The following is a 27,155-nucleotide window of genomic DNA, read 5'->3' as shown; positions in this document are numbered from 1 at the left end:
TCACTCACATTCAGAGGGGTACAAACTCCCAAGAACACTATTTTTCCCTCTACTCAGGTACCCAAAAACTAGGAAACAAACATTAACAGCACAAGACCTACTTCAGAACAATTGAGGCTTTCAACAATCCTCCGGCACAGACAGGCTCCGCTCCAGGTGCTGGGCTGGGCAGCAGGAGCCAGCTCTGCCTGCAGGGAGAGCAGGAACACAAACCTCCCTGGGCTGTGCCACTGAGCAACTCCTGCCTGCAATAATTGGGGCTCTCTCCAAATTGTCTGAGACCACCATTAACCAGCTCGGGGGAGCAGCTCAGGAGTGACCGATGAGGTCTGACAGGGCTGGGGAGGGAAAATCAGACCAGCGTCACCTGGACCTGTGAGCACGTGAGCTCTCTGACATCCTCCTGGCACATGCAGTCACAGCACTGTGTGCACAAAGGAGAAAATGGTGCCAGAAAATGTTTTTACCTCAGATATTCAGGGGGAAAATGTGCTGCAGCTCAGAAGGTTCAGAGCAATGCCTTCCATCAGATCTGGATTTGGCCCTGGGGCAGTGCCAGTTCCCCACAAACCCTGGTGCCACCTCATACCACCTGTACCAGCCTGTGGAAACCAAAGCTGGGCAGGACAGGGGGCAAACACCGAGTTCATGGCTTGCAGATGTCTCAGAGGCTGCAGTTACCCCCACACTGCCACACCCGGATCATGAGGAGCTGCCACCATCAGGGATCCCTGCACACAAATGCCAAAGCTCAGGGCACAGCACAGACCTCAGTGATGTGTAAATACACTAATTTCTACAGGCAGGCACACACCTACAGCCTAAATGACACTGAAAATACCTGTGCTGTGTCATTACCATGTCATAAAGTAACATTGTGGAGTGTGCAAATCAAAATGCAAAATCAATTAGCCTTGGTGCATATAAAATATTGCATGCACAGTTACTAAAGGTGTTGCAAGATCTATTTAAAATGAGTTTTATTGAGATGAAAAAGTTTTTCCATTATAACTACAGCATGTTAATCAAAACCAAGTGCTTCCCCTTCCATTAAAACATGAATTGGAATACATTTTGTTCAAAAATACTTTAAAAAGTAATCAGTTAAATGGAGTATTTTTGGATGTGCATTACTCCCAACGCTGGTTACTGTTCCTAATCTGGCTAATGAATGCACACTAACGAGAGGTTGCCTGTGTGTTCATCAGAGGCTTTGAAGGGAACCTATTTCTCTCAACAGCCTTCAGCTGTGAGCTGCACAGGCAGAACGTGCAGACCCTCAGGTGTGCAGAGGGCTGTGCTGGCCGTGCCCTGCTCAGGTGGCACTGTCCTTCCCACTCTACAAAAGTACAAAAGCATTGGAGGACTCCAGGTATACAAAGCAGTGTTTCTTGCTACCATCATCCATTCACAAGCATCATCTTCTGGATTTCCAGGCAGCTCTGGAGTAAGGAGTAGTCCTTTTCTTATCTGGTGGTTTGAAGTAAGAATAAACAGGTGCTGCAGGATATTCTGCATCTGGATTTTCTGCCATCATTTTCAGCTTGGCTTCAATGGCCTTTATCTTTGCACTGACACTGGAAAGAGAAAGAGCAGAAGGGAAATTGAGCTTGATCTTAGCATGAAACCCAACTACAGAAATGCAGAGATTCTGCTGACATGAGAATCCTCCCTGCACAAGGAGGGGCCAGGCAGCCCCCACTGCTGCATCCACAGCTCGGCAGGAATGTACAGCTCAGAGCCCACACTGCTGCATTTCAACCTCTGCACGGCTTTGCTCCTCCAGAGACACCTCAGCACCCCAAAACAACGGCCCCTGCACCCACTCAGTGCTTTCTTGAGGACACTGAGTGAGACAAGAGCACGGCAAGGCTTCCTCCTTCATGTGACATGATGTCATGTCAGGAGCTGTGAGCATGTGCAGCAGAGCAGAGCTCGGAGCAGGCTGCTGGGAACAGCACAGAAATGAAAGCCAGACTTCCTCCCAGCTACAGCCCGCTCGGATGGGAAAACCCCAGACTCTAATTAGGTCAGGAAGAAACATTATTTCAGCATTAGCAGGGTTTATCCCAAAGGGAGAAGCTATCCTAGGTTACACCCCAAATTCCTAGGGCTTTTGTTATTCACTGTCCTCCACTGGCTATGGACGGGGAGGAATGTTCCCTGCCCCAGTGTGGCTTCTTGCACCATCCATCCTCACCAGAACAACCCCTTTGTGCCACTGATGCACAAAGTTAACAATCTGCATGACTCAAACCCCTCTGCTCTTCCCTTCCTAGCCTGTTACTTCTGAATTACAAGCTCATTTTATCTCTGGGCAAGTGCATTAATCAGGTCCTGGTTCCTCACAGGGTTCCACTGACAGAACACAGAGGAAAACCACACAAACACACTGTGAATTAGCAAAGCAGCTGTGTGCTTCAGGTAAATGCAGTGGTTGGAGAATTTAACCACATCCCACAGACAACACCCAGAGGCAAAAAAAATTTAAAATTAAGCTTTATGTGAAGTATTATCTGTGATTTTGTTTTCATCTTCTGCCACTATTGAGGAACTTCTTGCTCATAAGCATTTTGCTGAACCAAATTAGTCCAGTAAAAACCCAATTCACATGAAGTGTAGAGATTCTGGCCAAAGGAGCTGGAGTGCTATGCATTCCCAGCTCCTCATCTCACCTCATACCCTTCCTAGTACCCACTAGCTTTGCACTAGAAAATAAACTTCCAGTCTGAAGTATCCCACATGAGGTGAGTGACTTCACAGGCCCTGCCCTTTCAAAAACAACTTTTTTGCTGTGCTACATTTTCAACACAAACAATACCAACAACCCTAAATCTTACTGAAATGGCAGAAGTTGGTCCCCTGCCAGTCCCACAGCAGGGTCACCTCTCACCCAACCCATCTCCTACCTTAGGTTGGACTGGGGTGGCTCCGTGCTGGAAGATGGCTCCAGACTGATTGGAAGGATCTTCTCATTTTTATTGTGATCATATCTCTGCAAGCAAGAGACCAAGGACTGAGTCAGCTGCAATTAGGAACAAAGAAACATTCCCACAGATGGACTTTAAAGCTGGATTAACATTGCCTCAGGTTTTGTGGAGTTTTTGCTAGGAAAGATTCTGGTGGCCAAACACTGAAACAAATCCCAACCACGGTATTTGGTTAGTACCAACATGGAATGCAGGCTGGATACTGAACAGTTCTGTGCATTGTAGTGTGGATCCTTCAACCTCATCCTGTCACTTCTTGTTCCCCTCTACATAAGGCAGGAAGCACAGATGGTAAACTTGAAGGTAACTACTGCACTGCTTGCTGTGCTCTTTACGTGCAGAGCCAGAAGGTAACCCAAGCACAACTGCACAGAACTGGGCAGTCCTGGGAGAACAGATGAAAAAAAAAGAAGAAAAAATCAGTTAGGAACCCCCTCCTTTCTGTAGAAGCAGCTTGTGAGCCTGTCATCTCTGTGGGCAACGGGCCTCCTGAACTATTTGCAGTGTTCTGCTTCCTTATTTCGCTTGGCACAGAGTCAGGTTTGTTTTTCAGCAGAGCTGCTCAAACAGACAGCGTCTGCTGAGCCTTGGCCACTCATCCCAGAGCTGCTCAGCACCGTGCTGGTCCTGTCTAAAACAACTACTGCTACAATGAGCCAAAGTTTTGTGCTGCTAAGTCTTTCCATGCAGGGATTGGAAAATGCCATGTGAAGTGAGTGATTATTTATGCATGTTCCTCCCCAGCCCCAGGAGCAGCTGGGCAGACACTCACTCCTCCAGCTCAGACTCCTTGCTGGCCTGATCATTCCTCAGGCATCCCAGAGCACGTGGCACTCCAGCAGCTCCACAGACACAGAAAATGGAGACTGGATCTGCACAAGCTGGGATGTGCTGACAAGAGCCCTTGAAGTCAGTAACTAAAACAATGTGGTCTCCTTTAATGAAGATACCTGCTTTGGTTTTTTAAGCATCTGAAACAGATGCACTAAGGTACTCAATAAGACAAAGCAGAAACCTGCTGGGAGAATAATCAAATAAAAGAAAACTACCCAAAGGAAAATAGCAACAGGCATCTCCCCTCTGCCTCCCCCAAAATCTGTCTATCTGCAAAGAAAGCTATTAAAAATAAATTGCTTTATCAAATACAAGACAGTAAATAACTGTAGGAGAAACAAGAGAAGAATTTTTAAAAATGAAAATAAGGATGTTCCAGAAGGAACTGCCTAAGTCAATCTTAAAAACTTGATTGTTTATGTGACGGAGTAAGGAATAAAAGGATATTTAGCTTAGATGCAGAGTATGTTACTTTAAAGTCAAAACTAATTAGAGCTGCTGCCACATAAGTGCTTTCAGAAGTGGAACCAAGTAACACAGCAACCGGTAATTGGGAATTTCCATACCTCTCCTATGCAAAAAAACCACAAAGGGAAGGATTCAAACTTCCAGCCAATTACTCACTAAGTTTGGGAAAAGTTAAAACATGGGCATTTAGAGAAGTAATCTGTTCACACTGCTCTGAGCAGAAACCCCCTCCCAAAGAAGCCAGGTTAAAGGGCCTGTCCTCACTCACAGCTAATCCAGCACAGCTTGGCTAGACAGGAGAAGCTGTAAACATCAGCTCCCCCCGTTATTTCCTAGAACAGACTGAAATTATTCTGCCAGGCCAGGACTGCCTTGATAAGAAGGCTTTATTATTAAAGCTTTTCAGCTTTGCAAACCAGAAGCAATTCCTCCTAGCAGCAGCCAGCTTACCTTGACCTGCGCGTGTGCCCACCGCACCACCAGCTTCTTGGAAAGGGCCAGCTTCCCATTGAGACACTGGATCGCCTTCTCTGCTTCCTGCACAGGAAGACAGCTCCATAAACACACCAAGCCTCTAGTCAAAACCCACTCACATGCAAAGAGCCCTCTGCTCTTTGTTATTCAGCCTACTGTAAGTACAGCTCACCGACAGCACAGAAAGTTTATCCCACTGTACCCCAATGCAGGGACACCTTTGAAAGACTCCCAGTAACCAGACTTTATCTGCCTTGCTGTGAATTATTTTCTAGATGCACAGTGTTAGGGCTCTTCTGATCCTTATCATCCATCCTTCTATAAAATGGACCAAAGAAATGGCCCTTTCTGGTTAGCACCAAAAAGCAGGATTCAGGAGAAGAGAGCAGAGGAGATAGAAAATCACTATTGCTCCTTCCAGGAGCAGTCACAAAGTGGCTGTGACAGAGCAGAGCTGTTCAAATCTGTGGGTTTGTGCAGACAAAGTACTGAATTTAACCTTTCCTGTTGTAGTTTTGAATTAGCATTAAAAAAAACTGGGAGAGAATTTAGTCATTTATATCAGAAGTTTAAATAAAAAGCAACTTACCTGTTTGGTTTCAAAGTTGACAAAACAGTAACCCCTGGGCTGCCCTTCCAGAGCACCAGACTTGTGGAAGAGAAAGTCAAATTGCTTCACTTTGCCAAACTTCTGAAGCAGTTTGAGGAGGTGGTATCTGAAGGGAAGAGAAAACATTTATGACATGTTTGATCCCACTGACAGTGAGCACATACAGAGGAACCCCTGACACACACACAGAGCTCACACTCAGCTGTGTCACACACACATTCCCAAGTCCCTGCAGAGGTGGCTGTCCTGTACACCACCCCTTTCAGCATCCATAGCTCTGAGCAGCACTACCAGTGACTTTCCAAAGCCCCAAGGCACAAAGTTCCCTCCCAGCAGTGCCAGCTGAAGGGCACAGAGATCTATTAATAGCTGCCTTTTGGACAATTATGCAATGGCTCCCAAGGGGTTGGGAGAGCTTTGCCTCCTGCCTCACTAAATCACTCCTACTTTAGGCATAACCCTCCTGTCTCCCCTCTCTAGCCCTGATGTGACCTCCTGAAGCTCCATCCCCTGTACCCCTGTCCCAGCTGAAGCACTCTGAGCCCACAGCACCTGCATCCCTCAGACCCTGCTCCTCCTGCTGCCCTCCCTGTCCCAGAACAAACCCACCCTGCCCTGTGCCAACCAGCGCCAGTGCCTGGCAAGGACACCCAGGGCACACAGACACCTGCCTGGAAAAGATGGGGATGCAGGAAGACAGAAGAATAACTAGAACAACCTGCAACCAGGAATTGCCAGCAGGCCCCCAACAAAAAAGGCACCAGCCAGCCCTCAGTATGATCCAGCCTAAATCTGCCAGTGCTTCTGGCTCAGACAGCTTTTCAGTGACATGTTCATAGGAGTCAGACACTTTTTCAGCCAATTATCTTCCTGCCATCCAGTGGGGAGTGTGCTGTTTCCAATAAAACTGGGGAAAGCCAGAGTAAATCTGTCTGCTTAGTATCTGGTGCACCGAGCAACTTAAAACAAGGAGCACATATGCTGTACAGGCCCCATCTAATCCTGAGAGCTCTCTGCAGCTTTTTTTGGCTCCCTGGGATTGAAGTGTTTAACAACACTGCCTGACCTAGGAGGAAAGTGACACTCATTGCTCCTTCACTGTCTGACCCCATCCCTGACATTTAAGAATTATTTAAGTGTTTAATAAGGGTGTCCTAGTCAGGACTCATCTCCCAGGCAGCTACAGAGTGCTTGTTAGCAAACCACACACTCTAACCCCAATTTTCAGTGTTTGAGGTAATACTCAGTGCTCAGAGCCTACCAGGATAGCACCAGGCACGAGATGAACCTCCCCTGGCCAGACATGAATGGCCAGCAGTGGCCCAAGGCAGCCAAGTGCACCAGGCACTGTCCAGATGGGAAGGGCAGACAACATTTTTCCTAATAAAGCCTGATAGGATGTCTGAAAAGAGCCTTAGCCCTTTGTTAAGCTTCAGAAGCCAGGCAAGAAAGTTCCAGGAATGTGAGTCATCCCACAGGATGGGTCACAGTGGACATTCAGGATGTGCACTTTTAAAGAGGTGAAGGTGCAGCGTGTGTACAGAGGGGCAGTGCAGGAGGGCCAAGTCACCCCAGGGGAGCACACACATTGTCATTGATTATGGAAGGCTTCCTACATCCTTTGCAACACCTATGAGCTCCCACACTGCTCTGAAAGCAAGGGCAACTGGAAAGGGCAGGGCAGAGAAAAGGAGCTGATTACACAGTAGCCAAATTTCAGCGCCTCACAGTTCCAAAAAGCAGGCACACATGTACAAGTGAAAACACTGACTTTGGAGACGTGATGTATAAAAAAACTCCACATGTTGGACTTCCAGAGCTTCCAAGACACGTAAACCCACCTCAGGTTTGTTTCTGTAAATATACTGCTCCAAAAGCCCTCGGAATTTAGCAGTATGGAAATAAAGCCCTTACACCAGGATGCTGTTCCCCTTCTGGCCATTACAGAGACAGGGGAAAGGTAAGGAGGATTCTCCCTGAGTTCTGCATTAAAAATCCCACAGCTGCCTTGCCAAAAGGAACTTTTTGGGGGTGTTTTTTTTTCCCCTGAGAGCATCTGCATTCAAATAATACCTTCTTAGCAGTGAGGTGATAGTTGCTCCTTTAAAACAATTTTCATCAACAGCCTAGAAGTTACTTATGCCATCTATTTTGTTTAGAACCCTTTTTCCAACCATGCCTACAATTTCACAACTGCAGGTCACCTCCTCTCCGTGGAGCAGCTCAGAAATCCTGTATAATTCATGTTTTAGGCTATGATTATGGTTTGTTATTGTTCAAATACTGAGGGCATTAACAGTAACTTGACAAGTAGATAAAATACTGAGGGCATTAAGAGTAACTTGGCAACTTGACCTCTCCAGGCCAAAAGGCAGGGAAGAAGACTGTCATGGAAAACCTGAAGCCTTATTAATAAAAGCATAATAATTATAAAAAAAAGGTGAGAAGAGATGTCAAAAGCTTTACTATGGCAACAAGGTAGGTCAGAAGCGCTGGCAGGGCCGCGGCCCCAGCGCGGATCCGCGGCCAAGCTCCATCCCCACTTCCCGTCATCTGATGTGGCTGGAGACAAACCTGCAGCTGCCCCGTTTCCCTTTCCTCCTCTCTTCCTCCTGGCACCCCCAGCGCTATTCAGACGCAGGCAAGGCTTCCTCTGAACAATGCTGTCCCAAGGAGCCGCGCGGGCCGGGCCACATGCAGAAACCATTACTGCAGGAATCCCGCCCCACTGGGAGCTGCCGGCGGGGGGCTGTGACAACAGCTTGTGCACACATTGTTTTCGAGGTGACACTCGGTGAGATGGGATCCTCGACAAGCAGCACAGCGGCTGAGGAAGGTCAACACCCCTACTTCATCCCCGTGCAAAATGAATGGGCATTGAAAGGCCACGGGAAACCGGATCATGTGAGCAGAGCTGAAAATGAAATCTCTGCCTGGCCAAAGAGCTGCACAGTGTCAGAAAGATCTAGGACAGGAATGGGCACAGGAGGCAATTCTAGGGAGACAGAAATGAGCTGTGTGGCTTTGCCCCATGGGGTGGGAGCACCGAGGGGTGATGAGAGCTGACCCACAGCACATGGCCTGCCCCGCTGTGCAGCTGGGGCACAAATGCTGGTGCTGACACCAAACCTCGAGGAACCACCTGCTGCCACCCTCGTGCAGACCCCATGGCAGGGATCTCACGGTCCCAGGGTGCCTGGAGACACCATCCTCTGTCACAAGCAGCCGTGAGGTCCCCTGGTGCCAGCTGAACTCTTCCAGCTGCTGAGAACACTGAGGAGAGTCCCAACAGCACCTGCTCCACAGGCAGGCAATGCTCTAAGGGTGCTGATAAAAGGAGTCACCACAACCAGCAGGGAGGAATGCCAGGCTGAAGAGCCACCATAACCCAGTGCCCAGGGCATGCCAGCACCCCCAATGAGCCACAGTCACTGCGTGTGTGCAACAACCTCCCAAAAGCTCCAGCTCCCAGGCTGGAATTTGTGGGCAGCCCTACATTTATAAATGCTGCTCCTGCAGCTCGTGCTCCAATGTGTACATTACCCATTAACGCCCCAGCACTTGACTGCAGCTCCAGTTTGCTCTTTAAATGGAAGTCTTGGATTGATTCAAGACTTTCTGATCTCATTTCTGCTCGAGAGTGTCACAACCACTTATTAACTCTGCCAACAACTCAATCAGCCTTACTCAAACAAATCCAACATAGAAATAACAAAGGCGGCTCTTTAAAAATAAGATAAAAGCAGCAAATGCAGAAACATTTCATTTTCAGGAGTTTGATTTAGTCATGTGAGTAGTAACCTCAACAGGAGTAATTCAGAGAAGCAACTAGAACTAGAGATGTAAGCCTTTAGCATGGGAGAATAAGGGTCAAGATGATTTATAGAAATTTACTGGCCACACATTTTCTTTACACTGACAATGTGCTAAAAGGAGCGTCCTCTTCTTTTATTCACAAGGAAATGGAGACACAGCATCACTTGCAGGAGAGAAAAGCCATTTTAAAGCAAAACAAAAAGCAAGACACAAAACTATAAAGCCTGAAATAAGCAGCAAGCACTGCCACTCATCACTGGGCAAACTTTCAACATTTAGGAGCACGGAAGCACTCTAGGTCTGAGAAACCACCAAACTCACTTCATCCAAGTGATGAAAACAGTAAATTTTGCCATATAAACCTATTACTTATTTGGCCAAGACTAAAAGGAACAACCTACCCTGACAGGGTCTTTAACAGCACTGAGGATCCAATGCACCCACACCCTGCACTCTGCCCTCACCCAGCCCCTGAATCCCTGAGGAGCCAGCAAACAACTCTCAGGAATTCCTGCATCTAATTCCACGTGGTCAGTGAATGTGGACAAACCACAGGGACAGAGCTGAGGGAGAGGAGTGGTAATTAATGCAGAAACCTCCCCAAGCTGAATGGCTGAAATCACAAAGCATTAATGATTCCATTTAGAGGCTATTAGGGAGCTGCTCTGCTCAGATGAACCACGCTCAGAATAAACCCCAGCACCTGCACACACACAAAAAGAACCAGGAAGAAAAAGTATTCCACGACAGGCACACACAATAGTTAATCAAAAATGCTTGTCTGTTGTGAGTGTGTAAAGCCCAAATTGTTTTGGTTTGCTTTCCTTTTTATACAACCTAGTTATTTCACAGCACCCTATCCAAACATTGGACAGCACATCACATTCCCTTGACAATTTAGCTGTTCAAATGTTATGCTTGTGCAGGAGGTAATTATCCATAGCCTGGAGAAAACACAAAATGCTCACACACACGTTTGATTCGTGCATTTACCCACCACAGCAGCCAGCCCCACCACTCCCACCTCCTCCCCACCCACTGCTGCAGCCACTCTCCTCTGAACCCACGCCCAGCAAAAAATACCAAAGCAGAGCTGCTGTTTGACCCAGAGCCTGTCAGCTCTGCCCTGGCACCTCCATTCCTCCAGACCCCAACCTCTCTGGGTACAGCTCCCAGGGCTGTGCCTTGCTTTACCATTTGTAGCACTGTCACCCTGAGAGCTCCAGCCTGATACTCTACATTTCCCCGGTTTGGAGCACAGGGATGTTTTCAGCCCCAGCTCAGCGGTGCTTCAGGGGGTGCTGATTGCAGCCTCTGAGCCCCTCGGTGCGGGAGGACACCGCGTACGGATGGACCCACGCTGGAGCGATTCCTGCCCGCAGCAGCACCGGCAGGCACGGGCTGCTCGCCTGGCTGGGGGCAGAGCAGAGCCAGGAGCGCCGCTCCCGACCGGCCCCGCCGCCCGTGGGGGCACCTCCAGCACCCGGGGAGCGGTTGGCACCGGGCAGTGCTGGGGCTGACCCCGGGCCCGCGGGCTGCCGGTCCGGGGAGGGACGAGGCGGCACCGCCCGGACGGTTCGGTGCCGCTGCGGGAACATGGCCCCGTCCGGGGCGGTGCCGCCGCGGGGGCGGTGCCGGGGGGGTTCCGCGGTCGGTCACTCACTCGGTGATCTTGGGGTCCAGGTTGCCGATCCAGAGGCGGTGCCCGTCCTGCAGCGCGCCCTCGGACAGGATGGAGGCGTTCTCCAGCGGCAGCGCCTGCCGGCCCGGCTCCATGGGCCCGCTCCGTGCCGGGGCCGCGGCCGCCCCGTCCCCGCGCAGGCCTCGCCCCGCCCTTGGCGCCGCTCGGTGACGTCACGCTGCGGCGCGGCCGATGACGCTGTCGGGCCGCGCAGGGCCGCGCTACGGTGAGCGAGGCGATGGCGCCCGCCCTCCCCGCCTCCCTTCCCCTCACCTTGGCCTCCCCCGGGCTCCGGTCCCGGGCCCCGATTCCCGATCACCGGCGCCGATCCCCGCCCCTCGGCGCGGCTTTCTACGGGGCACCGGGGCGAGCGGGCCGGCCTTCCTGACTAGCGGCAGCACCGTGGGCGGGGCGGGGTCGGGATGGGCGGGGCCTGGTGGGGCGGGGCCTGGATGGGTGGGGCAGAGGGGCGGGGCCTGTGCGCACCTGCGCGGGACCGGAACCGGGTGTCGGGACCGGTATCGGGTGTCCCCGGCGCAGGGAGCGCCGCTTTCCCCGGTGGCCGCCAGCGGCAGCGCCCCGCTCTCCGCCGTCGGTTCCGCGGGGCCCGAGTCCCGCGTTCCGCGTGTGTTACCGCAGCTCCGCGGCTGCTGACACTGCCCGGAGCAACGAACCCTGTGATTATGGGGCTGGCAGAGCCCCGAGCGGCCCGGTGGAACGAACCCTGTGAATACGGGGCTGGCAGAGCTCTGAGGCAGAAGCCTCAGCCCCGCTGGTGTACGCGCAGCCGGTACCGGGGCATGCTCCTGCTCGGCAGCCGTGGGTTTGTGTCACGAGCACATCTGGGCAGATGTGCAGAGGCCGGACACGTGTGCAGAGGCCGTGCTGACACCGCTGGCACCCACCGAGCCCTTCCCTCTGCATTTGCCCCGTGGGCACAGCCGATCCCCAGAGCTCTGCCCGTATCACGGAGCTGCCCCCACAGCCGCCCCTGAGCCCTGGCTCCGTTGGGTTCAGCCCCTCTCTGCCGTCCCGCCTCTCTCCCTGGCAGGTGGGCACACAGCACTCTCAGCCCTGGCTCTGGTTGAGTCCAGCCCCTCTCTCCTCTCTCTCTCTCTCCAGGTGGGCACACAGCACTCAGCCATGGCTCCATTGAGTCCAGCCCCTCTCTCCTCTCTCTCTCCCCTCCAGGTGGGCACACAGCACTCAGCCATGGCTCTGGCGCTGCGCTGCCTCCGTCCCCTCCCGCCGCTGCTGCTCCGCTCCGCCCCGGCCGTGCCCCGGGGGCTGCCCCGCTCTCCCGGGGGCTGCCCGGCCCCGCTCCCGCTGCCGGGGGGCTGCAGCCGCTGTGCCCAGCACTTGCTGCTCAGCAGGCAGCTGGCTACCAAAAAAGGTAAAAACCGCAGCTTTTCTCACGGTTTTACACCCTCACACTTATAAGCATTTCTAATATATTTATAAATTTTGGCTGTTGTGCTCAAATGGTGAGCTGTTTACTCATTAAAAATACAGTTGCTTTTGTTTTACTTCAGTTTATCTTAGACTTGATTCTAAATCTCACTTTAATGTCTTCTTTCTACTTTCCAACTAACTTGTCAGAAATAGAAACTAATCTTTTGTGTACTCTGCAGCTAAAGGCAAAGGGCAGAGTCAAGCCAAAGTGAATATCAGTGCTGCCCTAGTTGAGGATATTATCAATTTGGAGGAAACCAGTGAAGACATGCAGGCAGTCATAGAAGCTCTGAAAGAAGATTTCAGCAGAAATCTCAGTGTTAGAACCTCACCAGGTTGGTAACTTCCTTGTGTGATGCTCTGTAGCCTGTAAATAAGGATACAAATCCCAGTAATGGACAGCTCAGATTTTTTCAAAATCAATTTTCTTTTCCTGGAGTTACCCAATTCCTACAGCCCTGACATCCCAGCTAGAGGCTTTCTTCACCCTGAGCTTGACCAGGAAGGATCCATTTTTGTTAATAGCTTCCTGGAAATAGCTTTTTTAAGTGGGAGATGTCAAAAGTGTCTAAGTGAACTGTTTGCAGATGTGATGAAGAAGCAGGTTGTCAGCTAATGGTGCAGTAGGGCAGGAAAAATCCAATTGCCATTAAATGATCCTTTTGGAAATTGCCATTGGGCTGGTGTCTGGCATATACAAACTCTTTTTCTCCTGTGCATCTTTGTGGGTAGTAACCTGTACGAGCCTCCTTCATGGATTCTGTGTTTTAGGAAGAAATGTGAATGTTTGCCTAAGCTGCAGTTACTATAACACTCGGAGCATTTGTAAGTGTATCAAGTTTCAGGGATAAAATTTAACATTAAACAATGACCAGATTTGAATCATTCCCCACCCCAGCTCTGGCAGGGGCACTTCTGTCTTTAATGGAGCTGGGAAGCCCAGCTCAGTCTCTTAACTATTTATTTTAACCATAGGTATTTTTTTTAATTGCACTGATAAAGTACCTCCTGTCCCATGTGTCTTTTGGGCTGTTAACATTTTGCAGCAGAAAATAGAGAGCAGATTAAGAGCAGCTCAGGGAGAAATGGAATACTTTAAATTGGGCGGTGTACAACACCCCTCTGGGGGCCTGGAAAAAAATAGAGGGGTTTTAGATAGTGCTGCTAAGTTAAAAACAATAGTTGTCTTGATTTTTATAGCAACAATTTTATTTTCTTTAAGTTGTAAGAATTAAAAAAATAACTATTTCCCTTTAATTCTTAACAATCCTGCTTAGTTTTCCTATTCTAGTAGCAAAAACAAACAAGAGTTTTGTTTTCATGTTTTTGTGCTTTAGAGCAGCTTTGAATTATTTACCTTGTGAATAAACAGGGGATGCCTGAACACAAACAGCACCTGAGGGCTGAGTAAACACCATTTTTTCCTTTGTAACCTCTGCGTTTTGCATGGCAGAAGGGAAGTGGGACAATGTGGACACATTTTTCTGCAGCATCCCTGCACAGTGTTCTGTCCCACTGAGGCTGCCTGTGTTTGGTTCTTTTGAGGGGCCCTGGATCACATAACTGTGGTGACAAAGGACGGGAAGTTTCCGCTGAACCAGCTGGGGCAGATCTCACAGAAGTCCCCACAGCTCCTGACAGTGAACATGGCCAGCTTCCCAGAGGTGAGGACACGTTGGCAGGGGAGGTAATTGCCACAGGAACAAACAGGTTGATGCTGGGGAAAGGAGCATTTAGACAGGATCAGTCAGACGTGGCAGGGCTGGGGCTGGGCTGTGTCACTGGGGCTGACACTGAGCAGAAATGGCATTTGCTGCTGACAGCAGCTCCCCAGCCCCACGTGGCCCCCAGAGCAGCTCACCTGCAGCACACAGGCTCACAGCAGAGTTACTGAGTGCTGGGCTTGCTCCCAGGGCTGTATCCAAGGGGTGCCACAGTTCCAGGGGTTTGCTTTGCAGTTGGATCTGCAAAACAGCACAAAGCACCATGGACCAGATGCTGGATTCACTGTGCCCTTCCAGCCCTGCCCCTTTCCCATGCATTCATGAGAAGTGTGAGCACACACACTCACCTGAGCTGCACACATGGCTGCAGTGCTCTATCAGCCCCTTGTATTCATCTCAGTTCCTTGTCAGGACATGGCCATGCACAGAAACAGACGTGTCATTGGAATTTGTGCTGGGGACTTCATCAGACACCTCTGAAACTTGCTTATGTATTACCAGGGCTGCTGATATCCCTGAGAGTTGTTGAGAGAAGCTGTGACAGTGCCTGTGACCTTCTGAACAGCTTCCCTGATGGGACTGAGCTGGCTCATACTGTCACAGAGCTCGACCTGGGCACTGCTGAGCTTGGCCAGCTCCTCCCTTGGCAGCACCTGCAGGTCAGAACCCAAATCAGGGGCTCTGGTTTATCTTCTGTGAGAGACAAGTTCTCTAATTTTCTGCAGGAGCCTTAGGCCTGCCCCTGAATGAGGCAGCAAATCCAAATCCCAGCTCAGCTGAGCCCACCCTGGGGGTGCCTGCAGCAGGTCCCAGCGCGGGGCACGGGGCAGCAGGAGTGAGCTCAAGGTTAACAATTCACCCTGCTCCAGGGCTGGAGCTGTGCCAGGCCTTATCTCTATTTATTTTGCAAAGGCTTTCCCCAATTAATTAAGTCAGCAAAGTCTCAGAGGAGGTCAGTGCAAGGCACTTGATGCCTGAGTGTTTCTTAGAGTGTATCCCGTGTGTATAAAGGCCCTGAAGAACGGAGGCCTCTCATCAGTGAGGTCCTGAGAGGGCCAGGGAGGTTCCTCCATGGCCAGGTGGGAGCTCAGGCTGAGAAATGGGCAAGGGAGAAATTAAATATCCTCTACATAGCATTGCCTACATTTGCTTTCTGTGCTAAAGGACCGTAGAACATTTCTCTCACCACAGTTGCTTTATACCCACACCTGTTTTGTGATAGATTGGACTAAAACCATTAGAGACCTGATCACTTGATGTCATTATTTACAGCATATAGTCAGTAGTTCATGACACTGAGAAGCAAATAAAATTGCCTGAAGAGTCTGAGAAATAAAATAATCATAGAAAAGGACTTGCAGAGCCGAAGTCTGTCTTCCCAGGAGTTATAAAACCAAACAACACTGGGTTTTTAAATACAGTTATTTTTTTCACAGGCTACAAGAGGAGGCAATATTGCAATATTTTCCCTTCTCTCATTACTTTCCTCTTCTTCTATCTCCTCCAATATCTATATTAAACAACACAGCTTTTACTATTTCTTTCCTGCAGACCAGGCACTGTCCATGGAATAACACACTGACATTCCTAACGTGCTGAGATCATTCTGGTTGCATTTTCTCTGCCCTTGTAGTTTCAGGGGACAGCAGTTGTGTCCTGCAGAACACCAGCAGAGCATTCATCTCATTCAGTGATGTCACACATGAGGGACCTGAGCAAATCTGCAGAGCTTTAGTTTGTGCCTCAGTTGGCAAAAGCTGAGCTTTATAAATACAGTCTGAGCTACATAAATACTGCAGCAGCCTGGAGCTGAAGTTAATGTTGGCAAAGAATATCAGAAATAGCATCATGCCTGGTAGGAAACAAGTGCTACAGGAAAAAAAACTCCTGGGGCTTGTCAGAGTCAAGAATGAAGCGACCTGGCAGAGCCCTGTGGGTGTTCTTGGCCCAACTCTGCTTTAACCCCAAAGCCTGGCACTCTGTAGGGGTGCGCTCACCTTGTGATGGGGGTGAAATCACCTTGCAGCCACCAGGCAAAGCTGCCACCCCCCTTCCCAACACAGCAGGGGGGAGTTTTGGGAAGTGTCCTGTGGTCAGCTTGTGGTGCTGAAGTGGTTAAGTTCGTCAGGGTTTCAGAACTGGCACTGGGTGATTTCCAGGGGGAAACATTCAGCTGGAATGTTCAAATGCTCAGAATCTTTCATCTCCTTTGCCACAGTCGGGCCCTGCCTTGGGAATTTACTGCGGTTTCACTCTGCGTTGCCTCAAACCATTCAAACAGTTTCAAAGAAGCAAAGCAGTTTTCTTTTGTTGCTGCCTGCCTTCCCCTCTCCTCCTGTGCCCCCTACCCCAGCACGAGCGGCCGCAGCTCCCACTGGCTCTGATCAAAGCTCTCTGCACCAATGGCACTTCCTGATCCCACTGGTAACACAAGTAAATGTTTCCATGTTCCATGGAGATGGATTGCCAGCTATTGACAGAGTTCTGGCATATGGCAATGATTATTTCCTAATTCCCTTTACCTTTTGATCTGTTCCACAGAGCACAGCTGCAGCTGCAAAGGCCATAAGGGAGAGTGGCATGAACCTGAACCCCGAGGTGGACGGGACGGTGATCCGGGTGCCAGTTCCCAAGTGAGTGTCCATGCCCCAGCTCTGCATCATGCAGGGAGTGCCCTTCAGAGGCCAAACATGCATGATTGCTGTGTATCCCCATGCAGCTGCTTCCCAGAGAGCTGTAGTTTGGGTTCAGGAAAACACCCAAGCCCTTGGAAGGGTCTTGTGAAACCTCTTGGGAGTGTCTGAGCTCTGTCACCACATCTTGGCATCTGATGATGGGTCTTGTTTTTCATCTTCCCTCTGCAGAGGAAGCTTGGTCCTGGCTGGCTGCAGCACTTTGAAAGAGAGAGCCAAAAGCTTTTGAAACTATTGCTTAAATTCAGGGGCTGATTCTGTGCTGCCCTGCTCTGAATTCCTGCAATTACACCAGCACAGAACCAGTGGTGTTAGGGGAGAGTAGCACCTAGCTGCAGAGAGCACTAAAAGGAGCTGATGAAAGTGAGAGGAAGGAAATTTATAGCTTTGACAAAAAATCTGCTCACTCTTTTGTGTAATACACAGTGTGTAACTGGTGGCTGTATGGAAAATTAAGTATGGGGCTGGAAAAACAGGTTACTCAGGCAAGGGCTGAGCATCACTTCCCTCACCCAACACAGACCTTGGACAAGGCAGGAGGTGCTGCTGCATCCATGCTTCAGTTTGGCTCAGAAGTGATCCTGGCTCTGCCTGGAATGGGGCTGCACTCAGATGAAATGAGGAATCTCCCAGCAGCTCCAGTCACTGACACACACAGAGCCTGGCACAAGGAAAATTCATCAGTTCCTGTGGGTGCTCAGACCTTGTGGAGCACCTGAACACCCTGCGCAGGTGTGGCTGGGCATGGTTTCCCACCATGCTAAAGACAAACAGCTCCCACACAGGGCGTGCACAAACCCCTTGCACAAGCAGGTGACTTCTTGGTAAAGATGAGGCAGGTATTTGGTGTGTGCTGTAAATCTCCTCTAAACATTCTGTGGAATTTTACCCAGCATTTTGATCAGAGAAGTCTAATTGCAGCTTTCCGTGGCTGTGGGTGAGAGGCAGTGACATTATCATTCTATTTGCTGATTTTCCTTCCCTGTGCTCCCTGCCCTTCCCCCATTCCTCAGGAGAGGAGGAGGAGGTCACCATTATCTTTGTAATTGCTGAGGCTCCCGGGCTGCTGCACGGTGGTTTGATTGTTAATGGGCACTTGGGTCATCCTTGAATACGAATTGCAGGGGAGGAAACTCCAAAACTGCAAATGCCCAGCTTTAACAAAATCCTGTGTTTTTAAACAAATGTGTAGGTCTGTCACTATCTTCTGTGGTGCTGCAGAGAGAAAACAAGGCTGCTCTTCCCAGGGAAGCTCCTGTGTTCCCCTCCTGAGTCAGGGCTGCAGCTCCTGGTCCCTTCCTGGCTGCTGGGCACTCCCGAGTTCAGGAGTCTGTGCCCCACACCTGCCCTCTCTGGCACTCCAGTCCCTGCTGCTCTCCATGTCTGGGGCTCTGGGAGTTTCAGCCACTCGCCTAAAACACAAACAGTTCCAGCCTTTTAAACCCCCTAGTGAAAAAGGCAGGGCAAAGATTATTCTATCCCTCATTTACTTTTAACAATTTTTTTAAAGTTTTGCGTTATTTCCAGCAGTTCGTGAAAGAATGTAACAGACAGATGCAGTGAAATTGCAGAATTACGTCAGGTGTGCAAAATAAGCAGCAAATCAGAAATGAAGAGACAATATTAATATTGGTTCTGCAGGCTTTGGTTCTTTCATGAAGGGAGGCACAACAAAAATGAAACCAAATCCAAATTGTCCTTACCTGTTATTATAACCACTCCTCAGTCTGACCTGTCAGCTGGACACACATGTGCCATATTTTGCTTTGTGCAGGTCCAGCTGTGCTCCAGAATGTTTCAACAGAGCATTAAAAAATGGAGTTTGCTTTTCAGTATTTATTCTATCAGTTTAGTTTTTGCAATGCAGTTTGAACAGAAAAAATACACTCGTGTGGTTGGTGTTTACTTGTGCTGCCTGCCAGGATCCCTCTGCTCCCCAAGGCATTCTCCTGTTTGTGTGGCTAGCACTGCATAGGCAATATTTATTTGTATAAAAAGCAGCCTCTGAGGGTTTAAAAATAAAAATTACAAAAAAAATAGGAAAAAAAGGAAAGAAAACCATCCATGGGAACATTTGTATTGGTTGATCTCTTGGCCGAATTTGACCTGACCTTGTGTCTTTTATGGTATTGCCTCATTTTTAGATTCATCTTTTTTGGACCCATTGTGTTACACTGGATATTGTTTGTAAATCAGTAATATTTTTACACATGCTTTACTGAAAGCCAGATGACTCATTTGAAAGTTTAATGACTCACTGTAAGCCTTTTTTTTCCCTTTGCCCTTTAAGAAATAAGCAGATACCTACTATGGGGAGAAAGGACCAAAACATTTCACTTGAAAATACCCCAAAGCTGTTGTGAGCTGCTCCTGCTCATCATCAGGAGCCTCTTGCCTGCGTTTTATTGAGCAATAAATGTTGCAGCCTGTGTTTATCTGCAATTATGAATGCAGAGTGTTTAGCTTAGCCCGCTTTCCTTTAACCGATCCCTCTCCTTCACAGGAAATTCCTGGTGGTGGAGGTACAGGAATCACGCTTACCCAGAGAAATGTCCTGTGTTGAGCTGGGTTGTCCTCTCAGGGTCTGCTCTGCCACTCTCAGGGGTGGGACCTGCAGTGCTGGGGGAGGCAGAAGGAAAGATATTCCTCAGAAAAGAAGATGTGACCCCCTGAGATGTCACTCAGCAGGCTCTGCCCTGGGCCAGCAGGACAAGGCTGTCCCTGGGGATGGCAGGGACTGACCCTGCTGCTCCTTGGGCTGCTGGCTGGGAGCTTGTCCTCATTCCCCACCTGACCCCCTTTCCCCAAGTTCACTCCACACTTGGTTTTGGCTTTGGGAGGGGGTAGGGACGATGGTTACTAGACAGAACAGCAAACATACCTAAGAACAGCTTAAAAGTCCCAGATCTCAGGGCAGGATTAAAACAACTGTCCTTAGAAACCTGGGGCCTGGCTCGTGTTGATGGATTCCTTAACCAGAAACAGCATCTGCTTGGAAAAGTCTCTGTTTCTGGCATTATTGGTAGCATTGCTGAGAATTTACACGCAGTCTGGCTGGAACATAAAACCCGCTGAGAAACTCCCCGGCGCTGCGCGGTGATAAAAAGAAATTGGTGTTAATAAAGACAGACAGGGAGGCATGAAAGCTGTGACCCCGTGCCAAGAAGCAGAGGAAATCTGGCAGCGCTGCATAAACAAAAACATTTCCTTCAAGGCTCAGCAGCCCCGGGCAGGCCAGCGATACCCTGGGCACAGCCAGGCTGGGCTCCCACCCCGAGCAGCCCCTCTGAGCTGCTCCCTCCACCCAGCAGGGCATGGAGAGAGCCCAGCTCCCTCCTGCAGGCTCAGCAGCCAGCATTCCCTCCCCACTGACCCCCAAAAAGCTGCCTGAGAAAGTGCCCTGAGGCAGAGCTGTGCCCGTGAGCTCCACTGGGGGTTCTGGGTGTGCCAGGGCTCTGCTGGGGGCTTGGGTGTGAGAATCCCAGAGGAATCAGTGCTGGAACACAGAGAGGGATCCCTGCTCCCTCCTGGTCAGGCATTGGAGCCAGGCTCCAGCCTGTGCTGACCAGAATCCTCCTGCCACATGTGGTGGGTTAGGCTGGGTTTCAGGGAAGGTTCTTCCCCCAGAGGTGGTGGAGCCGTGCCCAGGCTCCCCAGGGAATGGGCACAGCCCCAGGGCTGCCAGAGCTCCAGGAGCATTTGGACAACACTCTCAGGCACTGGCTGGGATTCTGAGGGCCAGGAGTTGGGCTCTTCCAGCTCAGGATATTCTGGGATTCCATGTGACATTGCCTGGCCAGTCCCTCCACAGCCTGGGGTGCCCTGGGTGCCAGGGCTGGGTTGGCTCTCTGGCTCTGCCAGCTTTCCTGGCCATCCTGAATTCCTGTAAATCCTAACTGCTTCTTCCTGTAAATCCCTCTTCCCTCTGGCACTGGGAGATGGGGATGGCTGCCAGAGACCTGGCTGTGGGGATGGGCTGAGGGTCCAGCTGTGCCCCCAGAGCCCCCCATAGCCCACAGCCACCGAGGGGCACAGCCCAGGCACCCTCACCCCACGTTTCCTGAGCTCTCTGTGCAGAGTCCTGGCCCCAGGGTTTTGGTGACCCAGGCTGCTGCAGCCAATTCTAAATACTCCTGTGAAATGTTTATTTTGCAGTATCACCCCCACGCATTCTCCTGCTAGTGAGTCTCAGGGAGTGCACCAGGGTTTTTCCTTCTCCAGGCAGTCTGGAAACTCCAAGAGCTACGAAAATAATTAAAATATTAATGTTAAGCACTGGCATTTGACAGTGGTTAGCTGTAGGTGCTGGAGCATGACCCGAGCTCAGGGGACACATCAGCCACTCCCGAGCCTTTTATCCCAGAGCCCCTCATCTCCAGTTTTTAGTTTGGGATAGAAAGTTGAGCATTTTTCTGTGACACCACAGCAGTGACTGGCCCCACATCAGGGGGAGGGTTCATTAGAAGTTCTCCTGGTCTGGGTTATCTGTGGCTTACCACGTCCAGCAGCATCCTCTTGTCACCCCAGGTGTTCACATCATCTTGGTGGGAAATCCTGCTCATGGTGAGCTGGAATCAGATTGGGTGAAAGATAAGCTCATTAACTTCCAGGTACATCATTCAGGCTCTTCAGCTGCAGGGAGGCAAATCCCAGTTTCTGGAGCAGACATTTCTTCCTGGCTTTGCAGTTTTGTGCTTTTTAGGATGACACTTTTTCACTTGATCTTTCAAGCCTGGAGTTGGATTTTTCCTCTTTCCCACACATGCTTTGGCAGCAGGAAGTAAGGAAAGTCTGATTTCAAGATGACTTTCAGGCACTGCAGCAAGAACTATAAAGCAAGATTAGGTCCAAGATCCCCAGCTCAGAGATGAGCTGGAAATTTTCCACTCTAGGTTCAAGACTGCTTCCTTGGAGTGCTGTGCAGAGCTGGCAGATTTTCCCAGGTGAACCCAAGCACAATAAAAACGTGTCCTGAGCTGTTCAGTGCCTCTGCCCTGAGACTGTGCCTGCACACAGAGCCAGCTCCATCTAAACCCAGCAGCTCTTGTGTGTCCCTGAGCAGGGCAGCCCCAGTTGGGGAGGATCACTCATTTACCCAGAGCCCTTCACAGAAAATAAATCTGGCTGTGCTGCACATGACACTGCTTTTCCTTTGGGTGTTTTTCCTTTCCTCTCTCCCAGGGTCACGAGGGAGCACAGGGAGAGCCTGGCCAAGCTGGCCAAGCAGGCCACCAACAAGTCCAAAGAGGCCCTGAGAAAGGTGAGAAGCAAAAGCATCACCCAAGTAAAGAAGTCCAAGAACAAAGTGTCAGAAGATACCATCTGGCTGCTAGAAAAGCAGGTAATTTTCCTTTCCTTCTGCCAAGTTTTGGTGTCCCACAGCTCAGTGGTTTGTCCCAGCTCTGCTGACAAATCCTCAGCACTGAGAACCCAGTGGGGCAATGGACAGCCCTGGGCTGAATTTCTGGAGCTGGCAGTGACATTTGTATCTGCTTTTTCTTTGTGAGATTTGGGGCTTCAATCCCAAAGCCAGATTTAGGATATGAGCCGTTGTAAGCTGACACAGGGAAAAAGAATTCCCCAAAAGCTTTTGTACTAGAAGGGATTGTTGCACAAACCAGCAGAATTTAAAGAGTGAAACAATCCATGACCATGGCTGTACCACCACTCATGCCATGCCTGGCCACTGCAAATGTGTTAATGAGCATTGCTCCAGTTGTTATTAATGAAAAGGCTTGCAAGATTATCTCTGTTCTGAGCTTTTGGCTCCAGTTCAGGAAAATACTTAAGCACATGCCTAATTCCCTAAGAGCAGATGTCACTAAAGTCAATTACTTGGGCATAAACTCAGGCACAAGCCTAAGTGTTCTGCTGAATTGATGCCTCTGAAGGCAGGCCATTACTCCTTAGCTGTTTGTTTATTAACAGCTAAAGTTAGATACATTGCAAATGCTCTGGGACAGTTCTGTGTGTGCTCACAAAAATAAACATGGATATACAGAGGGTTTGTGCAAGCAGGAAAAATGGCCATGCCATTGTAACCAAATCCTACAGGAAGCCTCTGTCCCAGAGCTCACTCACAGATGGAGGGAACATCTCCCATGGAATTCCTTTCTTGTACCCAGATCTTCCATTATGAGTGCAGGCCATTGTCAGCCTTGGGGACAAGCAGACCTTCATCCCCTGGAAGCAGTGCACAGCCCACGGTGTGCTCCAGGCTTTTCCTGCCTGTTTCCATCCCCTCTGCACACTGCCATGTCCATCCCTTGTTACCAGGAGAGCTGACCCTGGGCAGGGCTCCAGCCATCACCAGGCACCTGAGCTCTGTTCCAAAGGGGAATTGGTCACTGCTTTCCCTTTGAGCTGTGCCATCTCCTCACACAGAGCTCTGGTTTGTGCTGTCTTGCCACAGATCCAGCAAATGGCAGATGAGGCTGCTGCAGAGATGGACAAGCTGCTGGCAGCCAAGACCAAGGAGCTGCTTGGATAAACACCATCCCAATTGTCAAAAACATCACAAACATCATCCCAGCTGCCCTGGAGCAGGAATGGGCTGCCCCAGCCTGGGGCCAGCAGCCTCAGGGGTGGGCAGGGGCTGCTCTGTGCCCTGGCTGCTGCCTTGGGGTGTGCTGGAGGGAGGGCAGAGCTCTCCTTGCTGTCTTTATCCAGGTGGGAACAGAATTGCATGAACTGAGATCAAAAATAAAACACCAGGAAGGAGGACTGGCGATGCTGGAGGCACAGGGAGGACTGCCCTGCTCACTTTGTGCTCCCTCTTTGCCCCACACCTTCAGCCCCCTGGGCCACCCCGAGAGGAGCCTGCCTGTCCTGCTGCAAACCTCAGCACCTATTTCTGCTTGAAATAAAGTCAAAATGAGGTGTGGAGCAGCAGCCTCACCACAGCCAGGTCCTGGTTGGTGTGTTCCCTTGGCTCACGTGTTCCAAAGCAGGCATTTGCCCCCTGCCAGGGCACCAGGGTGGGCAAGGGCTCTGTGGGGAGAGAAGCTGCTTTAGCCAGGACTGAGAGGACCTAAAGCCAACACAGAACTCCCCAAAAGCAGCATCTGCCTCCCCAAGCCTGAGAGCCTCTGGCAGCAGAGCTGAGGGCTTGGAGGATGTGCAGCAGAGCGGGTCCTGAGCCCATGACCCAGCTCAGCTCCTCACTGGGAGCAGGTACTCCCCGAGGGCAGCCCCGGGAAGGAGGTGGCAGAGCAGGAAGGTGGTGGCAGAGCAGGAAGGTGGTGGCAGCCCCGGGAAGGAGGTGGCAGCCCCGGCCCTGCTCCCAAGGCATTTGGGTTCAAAGAGCACCAAGTGCTCTGCACTCCTTAAATAAACAACTCCCCAAAAGTTAGTTTGTGTGCCACGGGGAGGGGGAGGAGGATGAAGGATTTGCTCTGCTAGGGCCCCACATGTCAACAATTTCTCTGCTTTGTGTATTTTGGCCAAAGCCCTTACCATGATAAATGAATAAAGGAAGATGGCGAGCCCAGGGCGGTTCCACTGCTCGGGAAATTGCTTTCAGCCATTGCTGGATTTCTTCTGACATTTATCAACTGGGCTTTTTTTTTTTTTGCCATTGTTGCAGCCTCAGCATCCCCAGAGCAGCCTGGGCTGGAAGGGTTTCCCTGATACCTGCCCAGGAACAGCAGCAATGCTGGGCTGGGAGCTGCACAGAGCCAGGGCAGGTGGAGAGGAGCTGCTGCTGCTCATGGAGGCTCCTCCAGCCTCTGCCTTTCTCCAAACCCTTGGGTGTGGCAGTGGAGCTACAGCAGGCCACGCACATGGGAATTTCCCAAATATTTACCACTACACAAGGAATGGAACCTGTGGTAAAACTGCCCTGGTGCTGGGCTGGGACAGAGCTGCCTGCATGGTTGGGAGCCCATTTACCTGCGTCCCCCTCCCACCCCTGTGCCCTGCATCAGCCAGGAGCAGCCACAGGGCCCACAGAAACCGCTCTCAGCCCTGGTGCCACCAAAGCAGGGCAGACAGGACAGGAACCTGGGGAGCTGTGCCCCATCCTGCTCCGTGTGGGACAAGCACAAAATAACCCACAGCCCCAGCACCTCCCAGGCACACAGAACCCCCCAGGAAAGAGAGGATGGGCACTCACCACTGGCTGGCTCACAGGGTGGCCCTGGAGAGCTCCCACTTTCCCTTTGCAGCACAAATCACCTGCTGCTCCACATCAGGAGCTGCAGCACGAGGTCTGCCTGCTCCAAACACTCCTCCCCTGGCACCAGCAGGAGCCTCTCACTCGGTTCCAGCCTGGATTGCACCCAGAGCTGATAAGAAGCTGCAGCTGATGCTGTTGGCGGGTGGGAAAGGAGCTCCAGCTGTGCCAAAGAACCCAGGAGGGGAAGGGACACGGGCCAGGACGCAGCTGGGCTGCTTCAATGTGGGTCGGTGTCAGCGAGGCCACATCAGCCCCAAATGGTTTGGCCTTGGCAGGGCAGAGGGTGAGGGAGGGCCGTGGCTGCACCCCCTGGGCTGCCCACAGCCTGCTGCCCTGGCAGGGACCCCTCTGCAACAGCACCTGCAGCCCGGGGCACTGCCAGGGTCCCACTGCTGTGGCATGGAGGGGTGGGGGTGCCCTGGGGGTCACAGCCCCAACATCCCCGTGCCCATCCCTGCGCCCACCCCTGCTCAGGACAGACCTGTGCCCATCCCTGTGCCCATCCCTGCTCAGGACAGACCTGTGCCCATCCCCGTGCCCATCCCTGTGCCCACCCCTGCTCAGGACAGACCTGTGCCCATCCCTGTGCCCATCCCTGCTCAGGACAGACCTGTGGTCATCCCCGTGCCCATCCCTGTGCCCACCCCTGCTCAGGACAGACCTGTGCCCATCCCTGTGCCCTTCCCAGGCTGCCCAAAGCCACTCAGCTCCACCAGGATGTCCCAGTGCTCCAGGCTGGCACACCAGGACAGGCCTGAGCTCCTGGCCCAGCCCCGCGGCCACAGGGACAGGAGCAACTGAGGCACAGGGAAGGAAAAACTCCAAGGAAGCTGGAAGCTCTCGACATAGTTAAAAAACAACATTGCTCTTGAAAATAGAAGTGATTGCGCTCCTTGTGAGTCACGGAGCAGAGACACGGAGATTGCTTTGTGCCAGGGACGGGCGGGCGCTGATTGTGCCGCCCGGATCTGTATCCACAGCCTGGATGGCATGTCAGAGTTTACAGCGAGCATGCATTTTCAACAGTGAGCTTTGCAAAATGTATCAATGTAATCTCTGCCTCCTATATTCCGTGTTGATTAGACACGATTTCTGGCTGGATTTTCAGAAAGCTCAAGTGCTTTTTTAATCACTACAGAAGCTCATTATTGCTTTCCAGTGACTCTTATGTCCTTCACTTCTCCTTTCAGATTAGAGTCTATAGTCAGATGAATATTGGATGATTTCATTACATACAAATGCAATCAACAGTTTTGCATAAATTTCTCCTCTTTTCTTGAGTTTCAATTGACCTCAGCACCCGTGGAGGCAGGCGCAATACACATGTAAATGAGCTGGCGTTGCTGCAAAGACACGGATTCGAGAAACAAGATAAACTGTCAGATAATATTCAGGATTTTTAACAGATCAAAAAATACTTCCTCGTTCAGCCCAGCCATAAAAATGGCACCTTCAGCTGCTGGGGAATTTGCTTTTGTTTTGCTCGTGTCTGGCTGTGGACAAAGAGCAGGAGTGGTGAGAGGGGCTGAGCAGAGCCGGGCTGGGAGTGGGGTGGGGTGTCCGTGGGGTGTCCGTGGGGTGTCCGTGGGGTGCAGCGGGGGTGGCACAGCTCTCCTGCCACAGAGAAGCCTCTGCAGAGCTGGGTTTGGGGCTCCCTGTGGTGGTGCCAATGGTGGTGCTGCCCTGGTGGGACCATCTCAGTGGGATGCTGAGTTCAGACCCCTCGGAGCCCTCCTGGGCAGTCCCGAGCACCAGCCAGCGCTGGGGGCACATGGGGAGCGGGGCTGGGCCAGGGCCTGCCCTCCTCACCCTGTGCTGCCACACACAGGGGAACCACACGTTCCAAATATATGTAAGCTAACGCTCCACGCGAACAATCAGCGCTAATTTTAAAAAAACTGTAATTAAAAATAAAGGACCTCTTGGTAGAGAAGTCGGGGTAAACTGTCAGCAGTCACTTTGGATGTGAAGCCCTTACCTTTTAAAGAATCATTTTTGTGCTAATGTGAGCAATCCAGCACTCCCACACTCGCCTTCGGGGGGCCTGTGGGGAAAGAAACTCGTGGGTTTCTTTTGATACCTTTACGTGCTAATCTTCTTAACAGATTTTTAATTAATGGGAACAGAGCACTTTGCAGCCGTGAAATCTATTGGTGTAATTGCCTGGTGGATTAGTCCCATTAACCACACAAATTACCTGTCTCCAGGCCGCCAGCCCCACCGGGGAGCTCCCTGTG

The 27,155-nt window shown here is 51.0% G+C and overlaps 2 protein-coding genes across 2 annotated transcripts; one reads left to right on the top strand and one right to left on the bottom strand.

The window, feature by feature from the left end:
• Positions 1-512: 512 nt before the first annotated feature.
• Positions 513-11,004, bottom strand: RBM18 (RNA binding motif protein 18). Its single transcript, XM_054284335.1, has 5 exons — positions 10,856-11,004; positions 5,356-5,482; positions 4,743-4,829; positions 2,910-2,995; positions 513-1,577 (listed from the first exon to the last, which is right to left on the bottom strand). Exons 1-5 carry the CDS (start codon positions 10,966-10,968, stop codon positions 1,418-1,420), a joined length of 573 nt encoding a protein of 190 aa, XP_054140310.1. The 5' UTR covers positions 10,969-11,004; the 3' UTR covers positions 513-1,417.
• Positions 11,005-12,085: 1,081 nt separating this feature from the next.
• MRRF (mitochondrial ribosome recycling factor) lies at positions 12,086-23,542 on the top strand. The gene is made up of 6 exons (XM_054284221.1): positions 12,086-12,266; positions 12,505-12,660; positions 13,871-13,989; positions 16,591-16,682; positions 21,924-22,083; positions 23,155-23,542. Exons 1-6 carry the CDS (start codon positions 12,086-12,088, stop codon positions 23,230-23,232), a joined length of 786 nt encoding a protein of 261 aa, XP_054140196.1. The 3' UTR covers positions 23,233-23,542.
• Positions 23,543-27,155: the final 3,613 nt, after the last annotated feature.

This window comes from Melozone crissalis, unplaced genomic scaffold, assembly GCF_028551555.1.
Source record: "Melozone crissalis strain CALT ecotype California unplaced genomic scaffold, PUWL_Pcris_2 ptg000041l_1, whole genome shotgun sequence".
NCBI classification, from domain to species: Eukaryota; Metazoa; Chordata; class Aves; order Passeriformes; family Passerellidae; genus Melozone; species Melozone crissalis.
Note: the sequence above shows the minus strand (reverse complement) of the source record. Positions and strands in the feature narration are given on the sequence as shown.